At 32.0% G+C, this 22,114-nt stretch overlaps 1 protein-coding gene across 2 annotated transcripts in view; it reads left to right on the top strand.

Moving 5' to 3' along the window:
- LOC118186462 (uncharacterized) overlaps positions 1–22,114 on the top strand; it is a 147,522-nt gene that overhangs the window by 49,976 nt on the left and 75,432 nt on the right. Inside the window, exons 10-18 of one of the 2 annotated variants that reach the window (XM_035356564.2) lie at positions 1,878–2,031; positions 3,601–3,659; positions 8,080–8,207; positions 9,611–9,717; positions 11,364–11,402; positions 11,499–11,623; positions 18,633–18,703; positions 21,242–21,306; positions 21,565–21,712. In XM_035356564.2, the coding sequence (XP_035212455.1) occupies positions 1,878–2,031; positions 3,601–3,659; positions 8,080–8,207; positions 9,611–9,717; positions 11,364–11,402; positions 11,499–11,623; positions 18,633–18,703; positions 21,242–21,306; positions 21,565–21,712 (896 nt within the window). Of the gene's footprint in view, positions 1–1,874; positions 2,032–3,600; positions 3,660–8,079; positions 8,208–9,610; positions 9,718–11,363; positions 11,403–11,498; positions 11,624–18,632; positions 18,704–21,241; positions 21,307–21,564; positions 21,713–22,114 lie in introns of both variants that reach the window. The other variant, XM_035356563.2, reaches the window with a different exon arrangement.

Here is a 22,114-nt window from a genome sequence, read left to right as displayed (position 1 = left end):
CGGAACAGAGAGCTTACTAAAGCTATGTTCAAAACTGTGGGAAGCAGACAGGATACACAAGAAGGGTATACAAAACCCTTTATTTTTCTCTATTTACAATAACTTCCGTACTTCGGAATACACAGACCCGCTACTTGGGGTCTAACGAAAAAATATAAAAAAATAGAACTAAACTCTAATTTAACTTTAAAATAATAAACGTGGAAGATTGGCCTTATATTAACAGGAAGCGTATGTAGTACAGAGAACTGTGAACACTACAATACGTTTAAAAATTATCAAGAGGATTAAAACCTCTGGCCTGGACGGCAACCAGCAACTGAGTAAACTTCTAAGGTAAGCGGCCTGCTTCGACTAACTGCTTCCTCTCTCTCGCTTGGCAAAAAGCCACAACTTAAATACTTGGCGTTCGCCAGACAAACTTTTCATAAAAACATTAACGCTTATAATTCTGGCCGGAAGTAGAAAATAAGAAGTGATAGTAAAGATTTAAAATAAAATAAACGTTAGTAAAACTTAAGATCCTTACAAAGTATGCATAGTAAATGCAATAATTTCTTGTATTTTGTCCACGTAAAAGTTAAATGTGAAAATGCATGAAACCCAGTTGAACAAATTTAGGTGACGATGAGTTATCGTCCATCATATTTTAATTTAAGTGCCAATGTAGAAATTGGTAGGTCATTCTGGAATAGGAAATATAAAAAGTCCATTGTACTATTGATGAGATTCGAACTATGAATGTTCCACTTGCTAGAAGAACAAACCATTTACGTCATAGGAGCATGCATCCACTTTTCTTTTCAACGCCGACTCCGGGTCGGAGATATGCCCTATGGTTGGGATTGTTGTCTTCTTTGCCAATATGTTGCCGCGTTTGTATCTCTCGTGCTGTACGTGGGCTTTGATCTATTGCAGGGCCATGAAACGATAGCTACTGAGGAGAAGTTCCGTCACTAGGAAAGCTCTCTTTCCCCACTTCGTTTTCACTTGAAGGCAACCCAAATGAAGCGAAAATCACGAAAAATCAACTATGCCAGCGCCTGCATTTGAACCTCGGATTTTTCAATCGGTTAGGTGGGCATGTTAAACATTTATACCACGAAAAACGCGTGGCGGTTGGTAATTACTTAAGGATCATAAGCAAAGAAAACTTTTACAACAAATGAGATGATTGAAACGTATACAGTATTTGCAAAGTAATTAAACTTTTTTTTTTTTTTTTTTTTTTTTTTTTTTGTGGCTTTCCTTTTCTTCTTGGAATATTCCAGCATTTGCAGTGCCAATAAAATTAAACGCTTTGCACCTGAATTATTGCATTATGTAAGCATTTGCTGCAATGAAAACTAACTGAGAACTGACAGGGAATGACGCTTTAATGCATTTCAAATTTACAGAAAAATTATTATTCAAGCTGAGGTAATTAGCATCATATGGTGCATTTTGAGCAGACAATCACAACATCTCAGATCAGTCCAATGTTAATTCTTGGCAAAAATGGATGCGGAGATATTCCAATGGTATAGAGTAAAATCAATTCTATGATTTATTTTTTGCTCGTTTATATTTCAATTATTCATAGAGTATAATGCTTGCTAACCTAGAGACAAATTTTTAAATCTTTTTTATAATAGATTTCTATTAATTTTACAGAAATAAGTGATGAAATAAAGTAACACTTGCTTAATTCATTTTATGAATATTAGAAGTTTCTAAAGTTCTTTTGATATTTCACATTACCAAATTTATATTTTAATTTTTTAGTTTTTTTTAAATCCCAATATAAATGAAACCGCGCACTTCAAGCGTTAGTAACACGTTGATTCTAGTACCTTACTTTTAAGCTTCGGTAACATATTTTTCTATTTCTCAAGAAGGAGGAGAAGAGAGAAAATGTGCCATTCAATTTACCGGTAAAGGAGCAGAGTTTTACATTGGTCCTGATTTAGAGAATTCCTTATTGATTATCCCGTTCAATGCCACTATGAATAATTGCGAAGAAGGCTTTGGCATTCTTCATTTAAGTGCCAAGTGAGTAAAGTTAATAGCTTCAAACTTGTTTGTGAAATTATTTCAGTAATAATACTAAAAAAATTAAGAAATATTTCGAGCATTTCTTTGCAGAATGGAAAATAAAATATTCATAAAATGCACAGAAAATGCTTACACATTTTAAAATATATTTCCTGAATTATAATTAAAGTTCAAATAAAAATGCTTATTTCTTACATATTCTACCTTTCTTCTATACTCTGAAGTTACATCTTGATTACTGTTATAAATAATCTTTCTTACTGTTAAAAGTAGGATTTTCCTCCATACCTTTTCATGTGCTTTCCATAGTCCATCTGGTTCTTTAAGTCTGCATTTGGAAAGAGATCTTTTTATAATTTAAAAAGCATAATTAGTGCAATCTACTAATGAAACAACAGTTTTGAAGATTAAGAACAACAGTTTGAGACAATTTTGAAGATATATGGCGAAAAATAAAAATTTTATATCGGTAATTTTTGACATGCTTTCCAGGAATGCATCAGTGGGTTTGGATGCATTAATGGCAGCTTTATTGCAGTAAGATTGTACTTACATTTTGTGGATAAGAAGATGGAATTTTTTCTTTAAATAAATAGTTTAATTATCCTACTGACAATACAGAAATCAGATTTTTAAACACTTATTTCGATGTCTTTTATCATAAATCTTTTGCAATAAATGATTGGATGAATAAATACTTTTCTGTAGGTCATGAAAAAATACGTCATAGATTCAGATATAGGATGTTTTTAAATAATAAGTAATGCTTTATGTGACACAGTATCGTTACAGCATTACAGCCCTTACTCTCCTTACAGCACTCATTTTGTTGTAACACGGTAAGGGAAGAGTGAAGCATTGTACAGTGTAACATTTTTGCACTATAATTTGTTCTAACATGATTCGAGATTGAATAAAATTTAAATTCAAAACTAAACTACTCTAACTAAAAGGCACCAAAAAGTTCAAGCAAATAGGAATATTCAAACAATAAATTTCTTAATATTAAACTAAAATAAAATGTTTCTTCGTATAAATAATCAAATATGCGGAAAATTAAAAAAAAAAACTTTTGTATGTAATTGTCATGCAAATAGTTTTAGAATTCAAGAGAAAACTTCACATATGTTTATCTTCATATCATGAAATTTCTTAAGATATGTTAGAAGAAAGTAAACAAATGAAAAAAATAATTTATTGGGAAAATTTTTAAAGCAGATTTTTAAATGATCGAAATGATCAATTTTAATTGTATTTTTTATTATACGAATGTTTTAAAGTTAATTTATTAAGAAATAAGAACCCTTACAATAATACTACATCTGATGTAATTACTTTCATAATCTGCTACAGTTGTATGAAATTAATCCCAAAAAGAAGAAATAAATGGTTAAGAGTGATAATAGTCAAAATCGATATAAATACTTATAAATACTACTTAATGAAATAATCAAAGAATTTTTCGATAAATATTTTAATAGAAACTATTCAATGTAAATACTAATAGTTTATATTAGTAATAGTTTGTATAATTATGCAATATTTATTTTCTTTTCCTATATCTAGACGGAAGGATAGTTTGGTATATCCCCTTCAGTATCCACCTATTATCCTAAAAGACAGAGGTAATACAAATTTTAATGCAGTATTTTGTTATTATTAAGGATCGAGGAGGATTTCTCATTGAATGCTAAGTTATCTTAAATTTTATACTTTTATGTTTCCTTCTCAAGAATTAGGCTAATAATAGTTACCTTACAAGAGGTGAATATTTTGCTAACTCCCAAACTGGAAATTACTCCGTTATGCAGAAAAATAAAGCATACTCTTTTCCAGCAACTCAAACAGTACAAAAGCTTTCATTTATCTGCCACTATTAAAACACTGCATTATGTATTAGTGTAATAAAGCGAGTTATATTAAAAAGTATGTAATTCTTTAATAATTGTTTATATAGTACGAAGATTAAAATTGTTTAAAATAGTATGAAATGATTAGATTATATATTATTCGAACTACGACATCCCCGCAGTAATTTCATTTCATTTTAAAACAAATTTTTGACAATTTATGAGAACTTTTAATTTAAATAAAATAGTTTCTGACACCATAACCATGTATCTCGGTTAAAGACCTTATACTAGGTATGACACCATATACTATCGATCTCGTCTTTTTATTTCTTCCGCTATATTTTAAACAGTGAATTAACAAAGGAACTGTGTATCAACAAGATACCCCTTTTCCTACTAACCTTCACTTTGCATTCAAAACTTTTCCCCATACTAATTAAATAGAACTACATTCAGAGAGTTTTAATTTTACGAAAGATTTCACAATTAAATTTATCTTTCGTTAAGAGAGCGATAAAACCTACTATAATTAATAAAATTCTTTAACAATGTCTAGACTACTATAGTATAAACATTTTTTTCTTTACTTTAATTTTTATTAAGGCATAAAATGTTGGGTTCATTAGATGACGACAGTTAAGAGATATTTTCATTCAGAAAAGAAATGAATGTTTAGTCTGGTTTTTTTGTTTAAAACGCTGTTTCAAATGCAAAATATTTACATTTATTATTACAGTTTAATATAAGGTGAATTACATTTCTCCTGAAATTATTTTACTGCGATTTTCTTTCAATGCACTCACATGTTTCGATCTGCGTAGATAGATTTGCAAGCTTCGCGATCTGCAGGGTACATCATCCCTGAAGTTCTTCGTATATTAAACTAGAAGAGTTAGTGCATAATAAGCTCTATTTTTTCAAAAAATTGACATTAAGTAGATACGTAATCAAACACGAAAATTATACGTTAAGAAATTGGCAAGCGAACTGTTTTAAATTATATATAAATATGTCTATGAATGTTTCAAGTAATTTCATTTGATAATAACCTAATAAAACCTAATAACCATAATAAACCTTGTTTTTAGTGCAAGTATATTGGCATTTATATGCCATATATTCTGGCGCACACCTATAATTTCAAACGACATTTTTTAATTTTTAATTATATTCGTAGCACAACGGGCACCTTTTTGTTTGAGTAGAGACCTAAAAGATACATGTTCGATGCTCTAATCTTTTGTAGTCATTCATTCGAAGATTTTCCCCAGACTTTCGAACAATAGTACATTGAATTGAAAAGCGATAAGGGGAACTATATATGTGTGAGGAAAATTCTTGAGGGAGCAAACAATTCTGCAAAGAGGGTGGGTCAACGCAGGGGTGCACAAGAATGTTATTCTAAAGTTTTGATAAAAAAAGAAGACATAATGCGGAATAAGAATGCAATTCTGACCAGAATGAAGCCATGGAATTAGAAGTCAGGTGTTTCCTCAGAGTAAATGAAAGTTAAATAATTAATATGCTTCAAGTATAGGAAACCCTCCTGTAATGAAAATTTTTAAGTACATAAGTTGTGTCATTTCTTTTAAATAACCAGCATTTAGGTGAATGTAGAAATCTAATTTTTATTTGATCATATTTCTTATTTTTAAATATATCATTTTTATATTCGGCGTGTAACTCGCGCACCCGTAAACCTCGATCTTATATTTATTTTTTACTAAAAGTGAGCATTACAGCTCGGAATATACGGTATGTAATCTTACGACAAACTCTTCAGGGTAGGAACAATCGTGTCGCCTTAGAGCTCACCTTCAGTTATGTTTTAATTAAATTCACAGCTTCGAGTTGCGAAATATTACCTAATTTTGTTAGCAAGTTTGTAAATTAGGAAGTGTTTCGCGGTACGCAGAAGTCGAAAAACTGTGATTTCGCTAATGCGTTACATTAGTACATTTCAGAAAAAGTTTTTAGTCATTATAAACTAAAATATTTCTTCGGTGCTTGGAATATCAGTTCAAAATATAAAAATAAAAACAAGATAAAATAAAACATTAAAATTTAAGCAACGGCCATAAAGTCATAATATAAAAAATGGTGATATTGTTACGAAATTTGTATTTAGCTAAATTTTTTTTTAGTAGAATTATAATTAAATTGTTTTACTCCCCCCCTTGCAATGCGGCGCGTGACAATTTTTAATAGGAAGCTATGCCGGAAAAGTAAAAATACAAGAGAACGTGCATTTAGCATTGAATAAAATGATATCTCGGTAATTTGTATTGAAATTGAATAAATGTAATTCACTACTGTGTTAACTGTGACCGTAATTACATCATCTTATTGCTTTCCAGAAATCTTGAGAAGCAGGAAATGCTAGAACTATCTCGCGCGGCGGATTAAAAACTATTTAAAGCCGAAAAGAGACATCTCATGCTCAGTAGCAGACGACAGTGCCATTCTCAGCAAATCCATCATCCCTCAAAGAGCTGTTCAAAACCTACAAAATGCAATAGATTATATTTTCCCGTGGTTCAGTGCATGGAAAATTAAAATTAACAAAAGCAAATGAACTACAATTTATTTTCAAAAGAACCCTAGAACACATCTCAATAGTATTATCATCAATAACATCCCTATTCCCAATTGGAAAAGGCATCAAATATTTAGGAGTTTATCTCGACCAAAAACTCACGTTCAAAGATCACGTTGAAAATACATGCAAAAAAGCTAATCAAGCAGTAGGAAGTATTTGTGCGCTCATAGGAAAAAAAAATCTAAACTTAGTCTAGCAACAAAAAGAGTAATTTATCTTCAGGCAATACGTCCCATTCTTCTTTATGCATCTCCAGCTTGGGCTGCTACTACAAGAACTCAGCGCACAAAAATTCAAAAGATTCAAAACAAGGCAATTCGAATAATTACAAATGCATCCTGGTTTGTGCGGAATAGCACCTTACACAATGACTCGAAAATTAACAGATGCAGAAATTTTAAAATTATCTCATAACTTCTTTATGAAGTGCGACAATCATCCTGAAAATATTATTAAGAAACTCGGAAATTATAATTACACAGTAGAACAACGCCACAAAAGACCCCGTACTATTCACCACAATAGTCAGTGGTAATTGTATATATATATTGTTTGTTCTTTACTTATTTAGCCAAGTTTTATTTTATTATTATTTTGACTTTTCATTTTACTGCATTACTTTACAAAGCTCTATGGACTTTGTCCCTGCCAAAGCAGGTATAAACTTGTGTATATAATTTTATTCTTGTGAAACTATGTGTATATAGTTTTATTCTTGCGAACCGTTTTCTACTGTGACAAACTATGCTAGTTCATCATATAATCACTTGCCAATAATTGCTTATCTAAAGAATAGTATAAAAATACTTTCAAAAATGCCTCACGATGCAACCTACAAGAGATGGCGCCACCGGAGCACCAGCCTACTGAGAAGCTTTTTATTTCCAAAAATAGATGGAGCCACATGAGCATTCTCGTATCTTCTAAGTTTACTTATCTCAACAGATGGCGGCACTGGAGCCTCCAGTAAAAATCTCTGAGTTCTAGCACAGTATGTGTACAAGTACTTTCCATTCTAGTGGATTCAATTCCCTTGATTCTCAAGACTTAAAAATGTGAAGAATAATATATTGGTAAAGGCCGCAATAGGTCGATTGCCTCTTACCCGAAGTTAAGACATAAGTCAAGCTCAGTTGCTTAGTTACTGTTATTTCAGGAGTTGTTTAGATAGCTGTTATTGTTATTGCGAGTTCAGCGTGAGATTGGATTAGCTTTCTCGTTGCATTTTAACGTTTTTAGTAGTTTAAAGTATAAATACTGGTTATATTGCGTGATATTCTGAACACTTGTACTCTGAACCAGCACTCTGTTATACTTCTTTTGATAAGAATAAGTTTTATTAACCTTTTATCGGACTTGTGCAACCAATCTATTACGAACCCGTACGCACGAACAATATTATCAGCTTAAACGCCTTCAAAATAAATGCTTTATTTAAAATGAAAATAATTTTATTTATGTATTATTTATTAATGATAATGATGATGAGGACAGTAATAATGATATCAGTTTGGTTCACATTCCAAACCAATTACTTCTGTTGAGCTGGAAATACTTTAAAATAAATTAAATATTTCTTGTTTAAAATTTTAGGGCTTAGCAGTAGTAGTGAAAAATTTATTCTGTCTCTAACTGATGAAGAGTGCAAAAGTTCCCGAATTGCCGGAGGAAAAGGCTGTTCATTGGCTTTAATGAAAGAACTTTCAAAAAAGGAACCTGTGGTATGTGTTACTCAAAATTCAGGGTTACTCTGTTAAAAGCATACGGAATCTATTCTTAGATAAAAAAAAAAAGGAAAATTAATTGTTTTTCTTTAGTTTTTATATTATTTCCTTCACGCTGTGTCTCACTTCTACCCAAAACTCTAGTTCGATTTTATCCTGATTTGCAGAATACAAAATGTATTTAACCTGTTTCATTATATCACTAGCCTTTATCTTGTTCGGTGACATTAAACAATTTAATTATATTTTTTATATTCGTTTGCGAAAAGATATTTCAAACATAAAAAATAATGGGAAATGAAAACAATATTTCATTCTTTTGGGTTTTCCCAAAAACGCACGAATAACAGCTCTGGGACGGTACGTTATCGTGCTTGCAGGAAGAACCAGTTTTTTTTTTTTTTTTTACTAAAATCCGTACTGATACTTGTGATGCGTTTCAGTGGCCAATTCAATACAAACATGTAAAATACCGCATTCACTGTCTTTCCTTTAGAAACGAATTCTTGGTGAATCAATCATAAAACCCAATTACCTTCACTCACTTGGCAAGTTTTGGCCAACACACTCTGAACTCTGTCTCTTTGTTTCTGGATCGTAGTTCGAAGCATCACGATTCATTATTGTCTTTTAGATCCTGACAAGCCGCCACGTGATTATTTTTTAGTTCTGTTTAATGAACAAAACGTGCAGACAATTTCCTTTTTACTAAATCCTCACCAATTATTGTATGAGCAGTTTCTTTATCAATGTTTAAGTGTTCTGCAAGCATTCAAGTAGTTAATCGACGATCTTGATTTAAAGCAGCACTGAGAGCTTTGATGTTCGGCTTGTTCGAGGATGTCCTGTTCTTTCGTTATCCCTACCATTTCGATATCTACCAAAACACAAAAACACTCTAGAACGCAGCAAACACAAGCACTCTTCACCGTAAGCGTTCTCCATCATTTGATAAGTTTTGCTAGCAGTTTTGTCACTTTTAAAACAAAACTTTATCACACATCTTTGTTCCAAAGACAATTCCATTACAAACATAAATAACATTCAAACACCAAACGATAATTTTCTCCTTAATAACTCAACTCATCTTAATCTGATATGAAGACTAGAATCAAAATGTTTTTTACTACATAGTTCCATTTGTTGCCTATTCAGATAGTTAATATTCAATTAGTCTAAAAACATTTTAGCCAGAGTTTGCACATTAAATTTTTTTTACATAAATTGCTAGTTATATATTATCTATTAAAAATTAGTAATATCTGTTAAAAATAAGAGAACTTATAGTCAATATTATAAAAAATGCATCATTTCAAATTTAATTAGCTATTTAACTTTGCACATTATTTCACATTGTATTATTATCCAGCATTATATTATATTTATATGCTTTCTTATAGTTTGTTGTACCAAAAGGATTTGTAATTACTACAGCTGCATTTGAGAACCATATTAAGACGCACAATATACTGAGTTACGCCATTCAGCATCTGTATGATGTATCTTGGTAAGTTAAAAAACAGTTACATTTTCGTTATGTGTAATATGTAAACGGTAACAGAGAATATTCGAAACACATGGATGCAGGCCTCAAATATTAATACTAGACATGTTCATCCGATTATAAAATCTCTTGAAACGTGGGAGAGACTATTATGAAAGCAATTTCAACATACTTGGTGGCAGGTTTCAATAAAAGAACTTTTATATGGTCAACATAAAACACAAATTGCATAATAACACGCTTTAACACAAGATGGAATCGTTATTCACCGAAACTATCTGAAATTTACTTCAGATGTCTATGTTAGTTAAGTGACATGCATGAAAAAATGACTGACTCAATTTGTTCTGAAATATCTCTTAAATGTTTTAACCTAAGATATGAAACATTTCGTTTTAAGTAGTAAATAAAACGTAATGAAAATTATACCAATTCCAGTGTGCACTCTACGTTGTCCATATAAAAAATTAGATTTTGCATTTACAGAATTCTTATCCCAGTGCGTAGAAGCAACTTTCATAACGTCCTGTAATTTAGTTTCAAGATTTTTGTAAGAAAAAGTTTATGTATAGGGTCAATATTTAAAATTTCAAAATTTGAAGTCAGTATTTTAACACTATCTTAACATAAAATACGTTGTTTTGAAACCAAATATAAAATTGCTAAAAAGTGGATTTTTTAAAATCATATCAGAGCATACAATTATTGAATTAGTTATTCAATGAAAGTAACAAATGGAATCATTTTGGAAATATATCATAAAATCATTGTTAATACTGTAAGAAAAGAAATCAACGATAAAGTTCTAAATAAAAAAATCGGGAAAAGAATCGACAAAAAGCTCTCTTTGAAATTAAACATATTTCAAAATAAACTGTTCAGTGAAAAGCATAAATGTCATAAATATGGTTTAATAGCTGATAAAATATATTTTATTGCAAAGAATGTTTGAAAAACATCGGTATCATTTAATAAATGACTTTTCTGTTTAATTATCTTCAACAGAAGATAATTAAACAGAAATTAATGTTAATAGAATCTAACTTCTTTTCTGAGTATTAGACTTTTCTTTTTCAACGGTGCATCAAATACCCTCTAAGAACTATTATCTTTAGCCAACATCCTCATTTATTTAAGCTAGGGATTGAAATAAGTAGCTGTGTTAAAAGAAGCTTTCATAAAAAATTTTCTAGTCGAGTAGGCACATGGCATGTTAGAAGAATCTCAAAATATTTCTTTCAAAAACTACGTTGATTAAAGTAAAAACAGTCTAAAGGAGCTCTAAATTAATTTTACCATACCAAAACAAATGTGCTTTAATTTCCATTTTATACATCCCTTTGTGAGAATAATTAACTTTCACATGTTTCTCTCTTAAGAACAGGGCATTAAGATAAATTTAATCAAAAGAAATATGCGTTTGGGAAATTGAAAACTTTTAAATGCAGGGTCATCAGCTAAAATGATAAAAAAAAAAAATTTCTCTTGTCCAATGACTTAAGATGCAAATTATGATCATGCATTATAGTTAAAAATAAATTTCTTTTAATCAATTAAAATTAGCTACACAGTTTATATCTCTTTTAAAAATGCATTTCCATATTTTATTCAAAACACTTTTGGAAAGCAATTTTTATTTTATTTTCAAGCGAAAAAACAAGCGAAGACTTAAAAGATGCATGTGAAAAGTAAGTTTTTAAAATAATAACTGAACACTGAAAAAATTCAATGATATTTTAAATAATAAATTATTTTTTAACTTAAAATTTCTTCCTCTACAACAGATGCGTTGAAGAATTTAATCCACTAAAACTATCAGACAACTTAAAAGAAGAACTTGAAAACATTTTGTTGGGAGCTTTTGGGTCTTTGGATGATAGAAGATTTTCTGTTAGGTCCTCAGCTTGTGGTACGAACCTTTTAATCATTTTAGATGACTTTAAATATTAAATAATTAGTTTCATATTAATATTTCTATTAAAGACTGTTTCTAAAACACAAATCTAAAAGTATACATGACAGTCAAAGTTTTAATTTTGTAATAATTTTACATATATTGCTTTCTGAATTTTTACCTACATAAGAAATTATGATTTTTATAATGTTTCACGATATTTATACATCAGCTTATAATATATTTATTAATTTTCATATTACCAAACTGTACCTGTTTCCTGTATCTACTTTAATCTCTTTTTAAATATAGTTTTAATTTTGAATTTTAAGTACATTATTACAGCTTTTCACATATTTTAATATTTTAAAATAAATGGAATTTTTAAATTAAAGTACTTCATTAATGTTAGAGTAAAATTCTAATAATTCCCACTCTAAATACTTGGAATTCAATTATCCGGATTGGCTGCTCTTCTTTCAAGGTCAATTATGCATTTTGATTTTTCACAAGTTTAAAAATATAAAATTTAATGTAGCACGTTGCATATTTTCAAAGAAAAAAATCTATTTATTTTGTATCAACCTTTACAGTATACAGATTAGTTATTATGTTCATCAAACATATAACATTTAAGCAATAGCGGAAAACAGTTACCTATTATATGTATAGTCCTATATTTTACAGTTTACTTTGAGAGGGAAAACTTAATCATAAAGAATGCTTCTTTTATAGAAATAGATTAAATAAAAGTTACACTATGCTCTTTTTATTCTAAGTGTGTTTGCTTCATATTATACAACGTAATTGCTGCCAATTATTTCCATTGGCCTTTCAGTGTAGGTTGCTTTCTTTTGTATGTGATTATTTTAGTCTTGAAAACAAAGTGTCATGGCCATAAAACAGACGATGGAGTTTTTCATTCAGTCAGCATTCTCAAAACAGCTCAGAATAATTTTTCAGTTACATTAGTAACAATTCAGTTCTGACTTACAAGTGACGTATTGTAATCAGTGAGCATTTACCTCATTATCTATTTCTTTGCCTGACGGTTTTTTTGTTTGCAATCAGTGCTTAAAAAATTTTTCATCTTAGGACTAAACGCCTGCCCTATGCCCATGAAATGGCATGTATAACCATGCCCTATGCATGTATAACCGAAGTTATACATGCGATTTTCTGTTAACATTAGTAACTCAGTACTTTGGAAGAGAAAAAGTATTTAGCAAGACGATTGTAATATTTGTGAATAGCTAATAACAATGTAAATTTTATCGTCGTATAATATTTGTAATTAGTAACTTCTTAAGCAGTCATTGTTCGTAATATTGTATTTGCAATATTGTATTATAATTAGTTTAAGTAATTCATTATCAGTAATATAGTGTTAGTAATTATCAGTAATACTGCGCAATTATTGTGTTAACAATTGCTAATTATATCGTGTAAATAATCAATAATAATATTGTGCAAATTTATTGTTAGTAATTGTTAGTATTTTTGTATAAATATTGCGTTGTTGATCGTTAGTAACATTGTGTAGTGTATGTGGTTAGTAATATTATGTCAGTAAGTGTTATAGTAATTAGTTATCAGTAATATAATGTCAGCAAGAGTATCAGTAATTAGTTGTTAGTGCTACTGTATTAGTAATGAATGTTTTTTTTAGTACTGAGTGTATTCTTATTGTAGACTGTTATAACAAAGAATATTAGAATACTTTTAACAGTGACTACAACATCATAGTACTCAATGCTATCTACTTTGCTTATGGTTTACGGTTTATAATTAGCGTAGCACCATATGCTTAATTTCTGTCATGTCTAACATGGCTACATCTCCTGCTCAATCCACATTTCCCGTTCATACAAATTTCGTGACTTTAACATCATTAGTTTTAGAAAGACAGACTGACGGTGGCTAGGAAGTATTAAAGACAGTAAATTCCCACAATAAGATTTGTGACAGGATACTATCGTTACTCACTTCCAGTAAATCCACTCATAAACTAAAGAAAGTGGACACAAGCACCCTCATAACGTACTCCAAGTTAGAAGAAACACAAGTTAAGAATGAAGGTTCCGAAGTAAAAGTAGAGGACAATAAACCTTTTACTAATCTGCAACGGCCAGTGGAAATGGCCAGTGAATCCTTCATTAGCTTTTACTTCCAACTTCGCTTGTAGGACCAACAGTCCAGTTTCAAACTCCTTCAGGATTGATCATATTCTTCTGATCAATCTCAAGGACACAATTGGCCGCGGAACTCACATGGCTTCAGTTGGGAAGGGCTATTATACAAATACGTCCGACTTATTCTAGAGAGCTACTTGTGGACTCTAACGTGGACAATAGGTGTATGTCCACGTTATTTATTTCCACCATTAAAAGGGCCATTAAAAAACACGCCATATGAAAGAATCTCTAACCCTTCGGATTCTAAGGCCTAAAGGAGATGTTCTGTTCATCTTTGGGATACTAGAAGAACTGTAAGCTGAACAGACTGCCACAGCAGTCGCACAATTGGTAAAGAGAGAAGATTTTGAAGTGGTAACCGTTAGAAGATTATTCAAAAACAGAGATCCAGACAGCAAAAGCTGGATTATTGACAAAGACCCTTCCCTCTAAGATCAGGTTCTGGACCCTGGGAGGATTTTTCATAGGCTTCAATTCCTGCCATATTCAGAAATGCATGAAGCTTATCAGATGCTCCAATTGCCAGAAGTATGGGCATATCAGTAGAACCTGTAATAAAACTGCAGCATGCTTTAAGTGTGGATAGAACCATCTATCGGACGCGTCTATTCAAATGCCACTAAATGTACTGACTGCTCTATAAATTATCAAGCTAAGAGCTACAGAATATCATATATAAAAGACTATTCTGCAGCAACTTAGGAACAGTTCTTAGAACTCCACCTTATGACTAAGGTCATAAGGTGGAGTTCTAAGGTGGAGTGCATTGTAGCAATCCCTCCTAGGACTAGCTTTCAAGCAGTGCAACCTATAGAGATCCCGAGCAGATACACTTAACATCATGTAGATCATGATGCACATAAAAGTGGATTTAATAATGATTCAAGAGTCTTTTACCATATATGACAGGATCATTGAAACGCCGAACACAAGCAAACGCACTCCCACAATTATTCCACAGCACTCCACAGTTATTCGACAGGAAGCAGTTGCATTCTGTCGAATAACTGTCTAGCAGGCATCATCTCCGAAGGGCCTCACCTTCACCAATGTTCCTCCAAAGAACTGAACATGCAGTCACGATACTGCAAGAAGCGTGCTCGCAAAAACTGGCTGCGTCTACTTCCCGCTGAGTGTAGGCATGAAAATACTCATTAAAGAACTGGAAAGTGGACTCCCCTTTCTAGCCACTCATGGTGTCACTGCTTAGTTAACTTCAACGACCCGAGCTCCCGAGCTCTGGGAAGCTAGAAGAGAAGATGCAGCCAGGTGGTTGATGTTATGGCCGCTAATAACCTGGTTCAAATTAATGCTACAGATTCGCTGCCAAACGTCTGCACTGCACGTTAGGAAAAATAACCAGATATCACTATCGCCCAGACAGTTCCATACCTTCAGAATTGGAGCGAAGAGTATGTCGCTACACTAGGTAATCATCAACTAATCACCTAGACATTTGGCATGTTAGTTATCTATGTTGTCAAGAGACGATATAAAATAATATATGGTGGACATTCAATTTTTTTAAACATTCTTGAACCGAAAGTTCCACTCTTAAGCATCTTATTAACACCAGTAGAAACCAGCACAGGTTCAACAAAGAATGCCAGGCGACTGACACTGTCTATAGGAATGTTTATAGAATTAACGTCTGACTACGTCCTAAGATGATTCACTGGTGGATGCAAACGTTGCAAACTGAACGTAGTTGCGCACAGGTTATCTATGATCAGTACCTCAAAAGTCAACTTATGCTAGACTTTAAAATAGCACAGACCACCTATAAGAAGCATGTCTTCAGAACAAAACTTTCATCCTAGAGAAATTTTACAGAGACAACGTAAGAATATCACCAGACGTATAAAATAGCAAAGAATAAAGGCCTGTCTCTCTGCTTGGAATAATCCTTCCAACTGCAAACTCCATTATGGACAAATATTTTTTCGACAGCGTCTTTCCTGAAAAATAACACAGAAAATGATCTGGAGATCCGTTATATTCTAAAACACAAGTTTGATGCCAGTAACTTAGTTAGCACCAGCGGGACACAGAATCACTCTCCTCCCAGTCGAAATAAACAGAATAGTCAAACGAAAAGCCCCAGGCCCGGACGGAGTTGACAATATTCTAATAAAAGACACCCACCAAAAGTTTCCACAGCTTACCTGATCGCATGCTGGCATCTTCGGCATTTCTTTACAAGTACGTAGACATCGGAGCTGATGCTTTCTTGAAGCCTGTCCTCTTCCTGAAGCTTGTCCTTGGTTTCTTGAAGCCTGTCCTCTTCTTGAAGCCTGTCCTCTTCTTGAAGCCTGTCCTTGGTTTCTTGAAGCCTGTCCTCTTCTTGAAGCCTGTCCTTGATTTCTTGAAGCCTGTACTCTTCTTATAGGCCAGTGGGCCATTCTTCGGCACTGGGAAAGCAACTGGAGAGACTGTGGCTTAGCAAGCTCCTATGTTACCTTAACAGTTCCAATAGCATGCACTGGATATGGATTCATTGGATTCACATGCACTGGATAGCATATGGATTCAACACTAGTCATTCAACAAAGCATGCACTCTGCAAATTTTTAGATGCAATTTATATCAACTGATCAGAAAGCCACACAGCAGTCTTTGCCCTGGGCGTTAAGAGAGCATTTGACTTACTGTAGTGGTTAATATCATTGTCTGAAATGTTTTAAATGCCCGACCTCTATTCATCATCTACTGCGTAGCTATTAAGAAACAAGACAACCTCAAATTTTCCTGGATAGAGGGATAAGAAGAGAAGAAATCTGAGAGGGGGTGGCTTTGGAGATTGTAGCTTGGACTTATTTTCTATAACATCGTGGCCCGTACTCTCTTCTCTCTTTTTGATAACGGTAAGAAAGACGCAGCCTAAGCAGATGATTTTCTCCTCACTGTAAAAATCCCTAGCAACCTGGAAATAAGAACCCAGGAGTGTCTTTATGTATTTGCTCAGTCCTCAAGACACAGGCACTTATCATAGGTCGAGGACCACCACTGCGCAGGAATCCATGTTTCCTGGGCTTTTCAATTCAATTTGTTCTCCTGCGTTCTTAATCTATAAGCTCTTTCAGTTAAATATATCAAGGAACTCAAGTAAGAAAAAATAATCCTGGATAACAGACTTTCATGGGGCAACCTCGTATTTCCTCAACGAAATAGAGGATTAATGCCCTTAGCAGCAGCATGTGCTACATAACCTCATTAAGATACCACAAGAAACTTACTGAAACTATAGTACACGGTGGTAGGGGGACGAATTGTTTTATACGCAAAAGCAATTGAGCTTATTATGATTACTCTCACAGTCCAGTTATTATTATTACTCTCACAGCCCACATGAGGAGATCACAACTGATAATACAGAGACAATAGCTTCTTGTGGTATGCAGGACGTAACGTACTACTTCGAAGCAGCTCTGCAGATTATGGTAAGCTTGCTTCCACTGCATCAGTGGTGGAAGATAGTGATCTGTGATCTGGCGGATAGTGGTTGGCATCTTCTGGGTTGGTGACGAATTCCGCATAGATATAAGAATTACACCTGGGTCGAGTGGCAAATTAGCGGTTTACGTTACTAACCACTATCCCGTCTGAACGGCTAAGCAGTGTATGAGAAAATTCTAACAGATAATATTCGAGATATTAAAATTCAGGTTAAAAAATAATCATTAATTGTTTCGGCGTAATGTTAAAAAGTTTCTTAAAAATAGCATCTGAACAAAAATATAAAAAATACGTTGCTTCCTATTTAAAACAAATTTAATTTTGATGCATTTAAAACTAATCCCTCAATATAAAATGAAAAACACCTTCTCATCAAAATTTGAATTTAGTATTTATTGCATTTGTAAAAAAATGAATGCATTAAATAACCTTTTAAAGACTGGCTTGCGTATGTAATTTTTTCTCCATTTTATATTTCAAAAATTGTGACATATTTGACTCCTGTGCTTACGGTGAAAAGGATTTAAATTCATTTATTTATTTCATATATCCATAAAGAAATTTTCTTATTATCATCAATCTTTATCATGATTTTTCAATAAGAGAGTGTAATAGACATAAAATTTCTGAGCCTGTTAAATTCAGCTTGTATTAATTTAAATTTATCAGAAAAATTCTAAATTTTTCGAAATACACAGCTGCAAACTGACAAATTCCGTCAATATTTCAATTATTTTCTGCATGATCGTTTCCCACAGAAACAGTAATACGAGAATATGAACAAATTCCTTAATTTTACTTTAAGAATATGAACCAATTTCTTGATTTCAATTTTACACATCCGTAAATTTTTTTGTTAATATTTGTCACTTTGAAAAGTAATTTACTTGCTAAATTTTTAAGACACGGAATCTTTCTGCCAAGAAAGCATGGCTTCGAGAAAGACCTTTCTAAGAGAAACTGTCTCGTTTCCTTGTTACATATGGGAAATCACGCAAACTCACTTATATCCAATCCGTTTGCCTGGATTAGATCCAGGGTCGAGCTACTGGTATTCAGTGGCTTAACCACTCGACCAGTGATGGGCTAAAAGCTGAAAGTAACATGTGACATATGCATTCTCTCACCCAAGCGTTTCATTACTTATGATAGTATACTGGATCATGGGCTTCGTCTGCTCTATGAATTAAAACTGTGGAGCATCGTACTACCTAAACCATTAACACCTCCATTAACACGAGGAACATCCTATGTATTACTATTTCAAAATTTAAAAATTTTGGATTTCGGATGTGGATCAAATGTAAAATTTGTAATTATATTCCCTATTTCTATTGAAATGAACATAAACATGAATTCTCTTTATTTCTCAGGAGAAGACAGTGAAGACCTATCTGCTGCGGGACAAATGTTAACTGTTCTTGGTATCAGAGGAATAAATAACGTAAATTGCTTTTATATACCTCTTTAATTTGAAATTTATATTATAATATTATATCTTTTATTACAACTATATCCTGCGCTAACTTCCCTTTATCCAGAAGTCGAATTTAAATTTGATTGAGAGCATAGCTCAACAAAGAAAGTGAATTTTTATTAACTGTTGCTAAACTGGACACGTTGATAGGATGAAACGAAACACAAAAATATATGAATAAATATTAATACCCTAATTTCACAAGCCAGCTGCCATTTCTGCGATGAATAAATAAATAAATCCTCTAATTTACTGAAAATAATTTAGTATCTAAACATAATGTCATTATAAATGAAAAGAATATAATTCAAAGGACGTCAGGGATCTTTGAGAGAAATTTTAATTTATGGTTTATGGAAGTTATCATTCTTTGTCAACTAACCGAAATTTCTTGCTTAACTAAATAATTAATGTCAGTGTTCTGTCTATTTAAAGCCTTTACATTTCGCTTCTAGAAGCGACACAGGATCTGAATCAAAGTTATAAAGTCATTTAGCATTAGCCACATAGTAATTCATTATAATCTTCTTTAAGTTAGAGAGTATTTTATATTTTAAGCTTTAGCTATTGTGGAGAAAAATTTGTGGCCTAATGATTTGATTGATAGACCTGTTAGGTAAACTGTAATTTTTACGAATAATTTTTAAATATATTAAGAATTATCCATAGATATTATTCAAATCTCATTTAAAAATTGAAAAGTTCAATACTTTTATTGACAATTGTGAGCGTACTGAGATACATCTCAAAGTAAACAAAAAGTTAGTAAAACTAAACGCGTTATTCAGGTCTTTATGATCTGTATCATACAAGCTGAAGATAAAACTGCATTTCGCATTTTCTAGTAAATTTAACACTATAATCTATTTAACTTAAAAGGTCTAACTTTTAGTAACATAAAAATATAATAATATCCCGCGAAGTTGAGCGGACACAATTCACAGTTTTAGGTGCTTTAAGAACTGTTGGAAAATCCTGGAATGTATTTCCAAAAAGCCCTTGAATTTTGTAGACGAAAAGTCATTCATTCTTTTTAAAAGTGAGAGGAAAACAACGGCAAAAAATTTCAAGGCATTTATGCAATCGAAGGTTTCAGTTTTGCCAGGCAGTTAGATTTGGAAGCTGACACTAATTATGCCAGATAGTTGGACTCAAATAGCAAAGACAGTTGAACTCAAATAGCAAAGAGCTAACAATCGAGGTGCGATCAAATCACTACTAACAGATTCATTGACAAATTGCTATAGAAGAAAGGACACCTCATGCATAGAATTACTGGAAAAGTGCATCATAATTGCAAGCTTAACAGTAGGTCTCGGCTTAATGGAAAACGGATTATAAATTTTGGAAAGCATAGGCTCTAATAAACGCGCTTTATAACTTTAAGGCAAGGAATAAAAGTATCATTAAATCATTTCGAAAAAAATTTGGGTGTTAAAAAATATCATTTGGTTGTCAGTTTGTTAAATTTTATATTGTCATTGGCATTTTATGGTTATTATTAACACTATAAATTTTATATTGTCAATAAGTCACTTTCACTGAAATAACGTCGTTTTAACTAGCACATTCGTTTTAATACTCTTTTTTATCAATATGTGAGAAAACTACATGCATTATTACAAACGTTTCTTCTAAATCATTTTTTCACCCTTCTGGTCTTACTTAACTAAGATTCATATATAGGAGAAAAACTACTGAAGTTACGCGAGTAAGTCTCGACTAAGATTTTCGTGGTTCCCGCCTATGGCGTAACTTTGGAGTATTACTCTTAATGTTTCTTTAAATAAATAAACCTTTTTTTTTTATTAAAAAAATTAATTTTATTCTTAAATAATACCTTTACATAAACTGAATTCAAAAAGCTCTAAAATTCAGCTTTTGTTGACTTCAATTTTTGAAACTTAAATTCGATTATTTAATTTAGGCAAAGCGGGTGAGGGTTATATGCCTATGCTTCATTCAAATTTTGATTGAGAGCACCGAAGGGAATGGAATCCAAGGGCTTAATGCCTTTGTTGGGTTACAAGCAGCCTCTCGAAAGCCATTAGCATTTGTCATTAGCATTGGCAAATATTAAGAGTCTGATTTTTCACAAAGACACTACAAATACGAATTTTCCCGCCTTATATGGATTTCGAAACCAGACCCATTGGCTTTCACAGACAGTCTTCGTTTCCAGCGATCCATAGACAGAGGTCAACTGAGAATGCATGCACATTACAAGGGACCACTTTTTGATCTCTTGAAATGAACTAAGCACTTTCAATTGAAATTAATATATACGATAAGCTGAATATTGTCGTTTTGTATTATGCGGAGGGTGGGAAACAGAAAGAGAAAGAGAGAGGTATAGAATTTTACACATAAATGTTGAAGAATTTTTGCATTTTTCATGGAAACTACTTGTTTGCATTAAACTTTCATCAGAATACCTCTTTCAAAGCCTTTTATATTATTATTACTCATTGTAACTAAGAAATTAACAAAATATTTTTCTTATAGATTGCAGACGCTATCATTAAGTGTTGGTCCTCCAAATTTTCATATGAAGCGGTACAATATGCAAGGTATTTTCTAATTTTTATTTCATAATTACCGATACTTTCTCAAGCATACGGATTTCAGGCTTTGACTGCAAAAAATTATTATGAGATTCCTGCTAACATTAAACTTATTGATAAAACCTTGATTATGAAATTATTTACTAATATTTAGGCAATTATTGGAATTTATTGATAATATATAGTATTTATTACTGATAATATATGATATTTAACTATTACAGACAGAACTAAGTGCTACTATAAAATGTTTAACTGTTACAGACAGAACGGTCAATCTATCAGAGAACCTATGGCTCTTGTCATCCAGGAAATGGTCCCTGCAGATTTCTCTGGAGTCCTATTCACAGTGAATCCAGTTACCGGAGATCCATCCCATCCTTATATTACAGCAAATTATGGATTAGGAGAAGTAAGGATTATCAAGTTAATATATATATAATATATAAAATAACTCTGTTATATTCCTTTCACATCGTAACCAGAAATTCGTTATAACGCCAACTCAGAAGTAAAATTGCTAAGTTATTATCTTTACCAAATAAAAGTTTATTGCATTTAAAAAATAAAGATTAGAAAATTCTTTTCCAACAAGAAAATCAACTTTTTCTTATCATCGTGAAGTCAGGACTTTTCGTGTACAAACGTAGTAACCAGAATGCCCGACTAAATAATAAAAATGTTAAAAAAGAATGAATTTAAATGATGGACAATGGAAACCATATCCTTAACTTCTTTTACTGATTTCACTTTTGACTTTTTAATAAAGAAATCTTTATTTGAAAAATGTAAATGTAGCATTCTGTTTGATTCG

The sequence above is a fragment of the Stegodyphus dumicola genome, chromosome 8 (genome assembly GCF_044657685.1).
Source record: "Stegodyphus dumicola isolate Sdum_Otavi_A_Nest chromosome 8, ASM4465768v1".
NCBI lineage: Eukaryota > Metazoa > Arthropoda > Arachnida > Araneae > Eresidae > Stegodyphus > Stegodyphus dumicola.
This window is presented reverse-complemented; position numbering and strand designations above follow the sequence as displayed.